The sequence below is a fragment of the Siphateles boraxobius genome, unplaced genomic scaffold (genome assembly GCF_051911475.1).
Source record: "Siphateles boraxobius isolate OS27281-9 unplaced genomic scaffold, OSU_SipBor_1 13, whole genome shotgun sequence".
NCBI classification, from domain to species: Eukaryota; Metazoa; Chordata; class Actinopteri; order Cypriniformes; family Leuciscidae; genus Siphateles; species Siphateles boraxobius.
Window position 1 is genome coordinate 4,345,922 of NW_027508733.1, and position 6,549 is coordinate 4,352,470.

At 36.5% G+C, this 6,549-nt stretch overlaps 1 protein-coding gene across 1 annotated transcript; it reads left to right on the top strand.

Annotated features, from left to right (window-relative positions):
- Positions 1 to 1,633: 1,633 nt before the first annotated feature.
- Positions 1,634 to 6,542, top strand: LOC143735237 (gamma-glutamyl hydrolase). The gene is made up of 10 exons (XM_077225341.1): positions 1,634 to 1,988; positions 2,478 to 2,592; positions 2,671 to 2,721; positions 3,339 to 3,423; positions 3,717 to 3,855; positions 4,107 to 4,213; positions 4,405 to 4,495; positions 4,713 to 4,850; positions 5,062 to 5,370; positions 6,375 to 6,542. The coding sequence occupies exons 1-9, from the start codon at positions 1,892 to 1,894 to the stop codon at positions 5,181 to 5,183; spliced, it is 945 nt and encodes a 314-aa protein (XP_077081456.1). The 5' UTR covers positions 1,634 to 1,891; the 3' UTR covers positions 5,184 to 5,370; positions 6,375 to 6,542.
- The last annotated feature ends 7 nt before the right edge of the window (positions 6,543 to 6,549 follow it).

Sequence of the window (6,549 nt, forward strand, 5' to 3'; positions counted from 1 at the left end):
TCACAGTCTGAATTCCACATCAAACAAACGTTACAAAGTCGCGATGCCACTTTGTTTGAACTGGGGCGGCAACAGCCATCATGCCACATAAAGAGTGCCAAAACAGTGTTCAATGTCTAAATTTAGTAATAAAGTGGACAGAATTTGAAATCTGAGACTTTTTAAATATCAAAAGTAACAAAGTGCAAAAACTTATTGCAAATTATTTGGATGGGAGGCGAGCAACAAAGCAGCAGAGCAAAAGATTGATTCTTGGGATTTAAGAACCTCGGTTTGTTTCAGAAATTTTGACACAGAGTGTATCCTTAGCCTATATTGTTTATTATCTTTGTGTTTAATAACATGTTATGATTTTGAAGCATTCCATTGATAAATACAATGAAAGTTCCATCACTTTGGATAAAAGTGAAAGGTTTGGGTATTACTGTATAGACCTTCTTTGTCAGGTTAGATGCCATCTTGAGTTTAACACAGATGAAAGTACAATATCATGCACTGTATAAGGCTCACATACCTACAGCTGTGTGCTGAACAATCCCATCAGCAACCAGACCACACATCTGGACATCAACACACTCTGTCACACATGTGAAGGTGATATTAGTGTTAATTTACTGAAGTCAGCAGCATATTATCAGTCATTTTATGTTTCTTGTTATTCTATCTCCTCAGACTCAGACTGTATCTGCTGTTGTGCTTTTTCTGAAGCTGTGATCCGATTGGTTCTCTCTGCTCTGGTGGGCGTGGCTACTGTTGTTGTTTTGGGTTTTGACATCACATCCAGAAAAGCGGAACAGAAAAGAAGAGCCCAAATCAATTTCAGTCCTACACTGATTTAGTGTATCTTTTTTGGTATCTCTTTTTTTGCTCTTCTCCCTCTTTCTAAACTTTTTTTTATTGTTTACAAAGGAATAAAATGTTTTATAACTTAAGTTTATAGGCAATGTGCATTGTATTGGACAAGTCACCTAAGCCCCAATCGCTCCCCGGGCGCCACAGCAAAAATGCTCTGGGTATGTGTGTTCACTGGCGTGTGTGTGTGTGTGTGTGTGTGTGTGTGTGTGTGTGTGTGTGTGTGTGTGTGTGTGTGTGTGTGTGTGTGTGTGTGTGTGTGTGTGTTCACTACTCACTCCTCCTAATGTGTGTGCACTAACTTGTATGGGTTGAATGCAGAGAAAAGATATAGGTTACCATACTTGACCTTCACGTCACTTCACTTATTAAACATGGTTAACAATATTATTTTCTTCATGTGTAAGACCTTTTTAATGCAAACGTAATTGTCAGTGCACCTAAAAAAATTTTTTTTAATTCAAATACTAAATATTTGTCTGAATTTAATCATGCCCTGTCATTATTTCTCCTGTAGACACAATTAAAGGCTTGCAAAACATAAATAGGGAGTGCCCTGTTCATAAATATGATTAATATTGCTGTTGGCATGTGAGCAAGATATTAAGTGTTTAATTTTTATTTTATTTTACTATTACATAAGTATCTTCTATAGAGGAGAACAAAACTTATGATTAGGCGTCATTAGACAACAAAACATAATTGAGAATAATGTAGCCTAACTGACGTTAAGAACATTTTAAATGAAGGAACGTAATGCGATGTGAGGAATCAAGTGGGCGGGGCCAGCCGTGACTTTTCGCTCTCGTTGGATCGTGAATTCTTCAAAGCTGATCCTCGCGAAAGAACACACACGCCTCAATAATTCATGCGCGTGTCGAAACGCTGTTTGTTTAACCTGACGACTGCGGATTAGCGAATCCGGGTTCAGCTTTCGTTATAAAGCCTGACATCACCAGAGGAGCTGTCATTGTCTTCTTTATTGATAACATCAAGGAGCTTTCTTTTATTTCGTCCTTTGGTGTGTTACCTGAGGTGGATGTATCGCCAGGTGCTCGTGCTCGCGGTCTTCGCCGCTATTCAATGCGGGTTTCCAGCATCATGCGCTCGTAATTTAAATTACAGACCAATCATCGGTAAGAATAACATTTAAGATTTCGAATCATCGACCTTAAGATTTTAGCGATTTCATTTTTTTTAATGTGCTATATTCCGCTTAAAGTAGTGTATGATGTCTGTTGATGTTATGATATTGCATTTTATATTTTTTGCTATGTCATGCGATTCTTTTTTTTTTCTTTTTTATCGGAGCATCTTTTTTCTCTGCAGCTCCGTAGGTAGAACGTTCTAGTTTCTTCTAAATTATTTATTAACTCTTCAATGACACGGCAACACGTAAAGGGGTTTAAACATATGGTTGGAAGACCACTTAATCTTGCAGACAAAAAATAAAAATAAAATGCTTAAATGTGTCCTAGCTTGTTAAAATGGGTCTGGTTGGATGTTTATCTTGTGGTTGTAACGCCAGCTTGACTTACAAGCTAAACCAGCTAAGACCTGCAAACCCCTATAGCCTGATGTTTTCAGTAGCTAACATCCCCTTAATTATGTCTTTTTTGTTTCAGGAATTTTAGCCCAGGAAAACTTAGAGGACGACCCTCATGCACAGGGATCTTCTTATATAGCTGCATCATATGTGAAACACTTGGAGTCAGCTGGTGCCAGGGTTGTACCGATCCGGTATGTTAAACACAAACTATACATACAAAAAAAAAACATTTAAATAAAGAATACACACAAATAAATGTTTGTTTGCAGCATAAATCGGACAGAGGAGGAGTATGGAAAACTATTCAATGCAATAAATGGGTGAGTGTTTCTGAATAGTTTGTCATAAGCTGGGAGAAACGTGATGTTTTCCATGTGGAGAAAGAAAATAGTGCAGAGTACTTTTCTAGGTGTGTTGGATTATGGTGATCTGTTCTACATGCTTTAACACGACTACTTTAGGCAAATTACCCTTTTTATATTTTTAATCTTTTATCCTATCACGTAAAAAGCTATTGCACTAGATCTACAACTCAAATTTGCTTGAATGTTCATGGGATGCATTCAGCATTTGGTCCAATTTTCTTCCTCTTTTTATGTTCCCTGTGCCTGGAACAAATAGCGAAATGTAATTGATTATAAATGCAATTAATCCTTTGAGCAAGTTTTAAAAATAAAGGAAAACATGTACTTGTCTTTTATGTGAAACTTTATGTGCATCCGTCTTAAACCGGACTCTCCGTAAGAAGAGATTGTTATCTCAATGATACGTTCTTGGTTAAATTATTGATGAATACAAATAAAGATATGTTTGTACATGGAAACTGGTCCAACTAGAAAACTGACACCATATTCCAAAACCACTGGCATATCAAACTGTATTTTCCAAAAAGGGGTGTTTTTTTTAAATCACCTTTATTCTGTTTTTACTTGGTTAGTTTGTTGCTCCCTGGAGGAAATGTGGACATTGAAAAGTCTCAGTTTACCAGAGTGTCGAAGATTTTCTATGAACTTGCAATAAAGGTACGTTTAAAAAGATTCGTCATATGTGAAAATGATAACACTTTATTTGATGGTCCCTTTTGAACATTCTGTTGACTATGTAACTTTGCAACCACATGTCAACTTATTCTAATCATAACTCTACCAGTCTACTAATACTCTATTAACAATCTAATGAGAGTTAGTAGACATGTAGGCACAACATTACTTGCGTCAACAGAATGTGTTAAAGTGACCAACAAAATAAAGTGGAACCGTGAAAATTATTTTGAATTGATCTGAATGTGAGGGTTCATCTTTATGATCAACAACAGGCGAATGATGTTTCGGACTATTTTCCGATCTGGGGAACTTGTCAGGGTTTCCAGCAGCTCACGGTTCTGACCAGCAACAAGAACCTGTTGACCTTGACCGACACCAAAGCAGTCGCCCTGCCGTTGACCTTCAGCCCGGGTCGGTATCCGTGGGTTTTCCACCAAATGCATCACATTCTCTTACTAGTCATACACCACTGTTGTACATTACAATGGTGACAGGTGACAATTAATGGGTGGAAACGTATAACAATGCATACTTCTATTATATAAACATGGCAGAATATATAAATGATGGAAATTGCTAACCACAGTTTTGTGTTTACCAATTTCATGCAATAGCTCATTAATGTGAGTTAATGGTTGGTCAATGATTTTGATTGATTACAGGAGCCCAAAACAGTAGATTGTTCAAAAAATTCCCAAAGGATGTTCTTCAGTCTCTGGCAGAAGAAAACATCACGTCTAATTTCCACAGCTGGAGCTTGTCCATGCAGGTACCAATTCAGCCGTTTAATGCATATGAGGATTTTTGTCAGAACAGTAATTTCACAAGGCATAAAATTGAACAATAAAACCAACATTGCCATTAAATCCAGGAACGTTGACTTCTGCATTTCCCATACTGCTTTTTGCATACTGATCAGTCATTGTATATTCACTGTATAAAAACGGTTTGCTCTTACAGAATTACAGTGGCAATGCCAAGCTGAGGCGTTTTTATAGGGTCCTGACCACAAATACAGACGGCAAGAAAGAGTTCATTTCCACCATGGAGGGTATGAATGTCTCTCTGTACATCACAGAGCATCTCTTTGTGTGTGTATGTGATGTAACCCATCATTCAGAAACCGACTCGCAGTCGGCTGATTCTTATTAAACCGATTTCCACCCATAAACACTAACTAGTTGGTTTTACATTTAAAAGTATACATGTAGATATTTTTTGTTAAAATTTTCAGCAAGTGAATAATTTTACTACATCATATCCTGTAGCGTCTCGATATCCCTTCTACGCGGTGCAGTGGCACCCAGAGAAAAGCCCGTTCGAGTGGATTGATAAACCCGGTATGGTGCACACCCCCTCAGCCATCAAAGCCACTTTCTACACTGCCCACTTCTTTGTTTCTGAAGGTTGGTCATCTATAAAAATGGAAGATGCAATATTAATTTGGGAATCTCTCATCTTGGCCTTTTAACCATTTTAATTGGACTTAACTTGGTGTAAAAAACTAGTTTGTTCCAAAAACAGTCAACATTCAAGAGATTTTAAGCAGCATAGACTCCGAAATTTTACTTTCTGACCACTGAATTTATGTATTAATATGCATATTGTCTGTTTCAGCAATGAAAAACCATCATCGGTTTTCTTCGCAAAGTGAAGAGGAAAAAGCTCTGATTTACAACTATCAGCCTGTCTTCAATGGCCTGGACAGCATCTTCCTACAAAATTACTACTTCGATTAAGTCATTACTCTTCATATTCATCATGGCGAGAAAATTATTTTAAAATTATTTCTTTTCTCATACAGTTTGCCAAAACTTGATGTTAGGAATGCCGAGATGTATTTTAAAGTTCACGCTTTTAATGTTGCTCTTGATTGTAGATTCTGGGTGTAGATGTGAAGCGTTCTAGAATCATCTTGGGCCAGTTGTTCAAAACATTTAATCTGGATCAAAATGATCCGGATTTGGAAATCCCATTTTTTCTTATTCAGGATCAGGTAATCCGTCTAACTTTTATGCCGGTTTTTCAAAGCAACATTGGACTGGATCACCCTGATCCAGATACACAGTTTACAAGATTACCAAATCCGGATTACCAGTGCTCTTAATGTGACAACATATCCTTTAGCTATGTAAAGAACAGGTAGAAGAGCCAACATGGAGTCACTGTAAATGCTTCTTATTTTGAGACAAAACACAAAAATAACAAAAACATCCACTTCCATTCATAAATTTATTTTATGACCCCTCATCTGAGCCACAACAAATAAAAAACAAATATACATTGTGGATATTTTGAAAACATCTTAAAACATTTTTCTGAATGAGGGACTGACTGGACGTATAGTATGCAATTGTTAGAAATTATTTTTGACAGGCTCATCTCTAATGATTGTTTCTTTGAAATTAATATACGGTGATGAATGACAGAAAATTGGAATTATATTATTTTTGTTTGTTATTGAAATTATTTCATGGGGACAAGATCATTTTTATTTTTACTTTACTTTACTGAATGGCTTTATTGGTAGCCTATGTCTACTTTATCACTGTTACAACGGTTACACAAGTCAAGTGCAAAATATAAATAAAAGTATATATACACTAAATGATACAAAAGTATTATTTGACCAATTTAAAAGTTTTACTACATTTTCTTCTTGGAATCCAACTTGAAATCCTACCCCCAGTTGGGATCAGGATAATACTGTTTTTTTTGGATCAAAGTTATCCAAATCCCACTGACAAGTTTTGAACAACACAAACTGAAGGTTTGATCCAGATTAAAATTAGGATTGGATTCCATGATCAAATCGGATTTCAGACTCATTCTTTCCCTTTTGAACAACCCATGTTCAAGATTTGATCCAATCCGATAACCAAAATCCGATCAGTTTACCTTTGAACAACTGGCCCCATGATGTATCAAAGCAGTTCTATCCAATTCAGAAGACATATCATATAGGCCGATGCATCTTCTAGTGCCACCGTTTTGAAGTCAAACTGTCATCTTTCACAGGGTTCACAAGCATGCCAATGCAATGTTAAAATGTTGTATTGCTTTGTAAATTAAGGAAAATAAAATGGATTCAAAATCTCTTTTTAA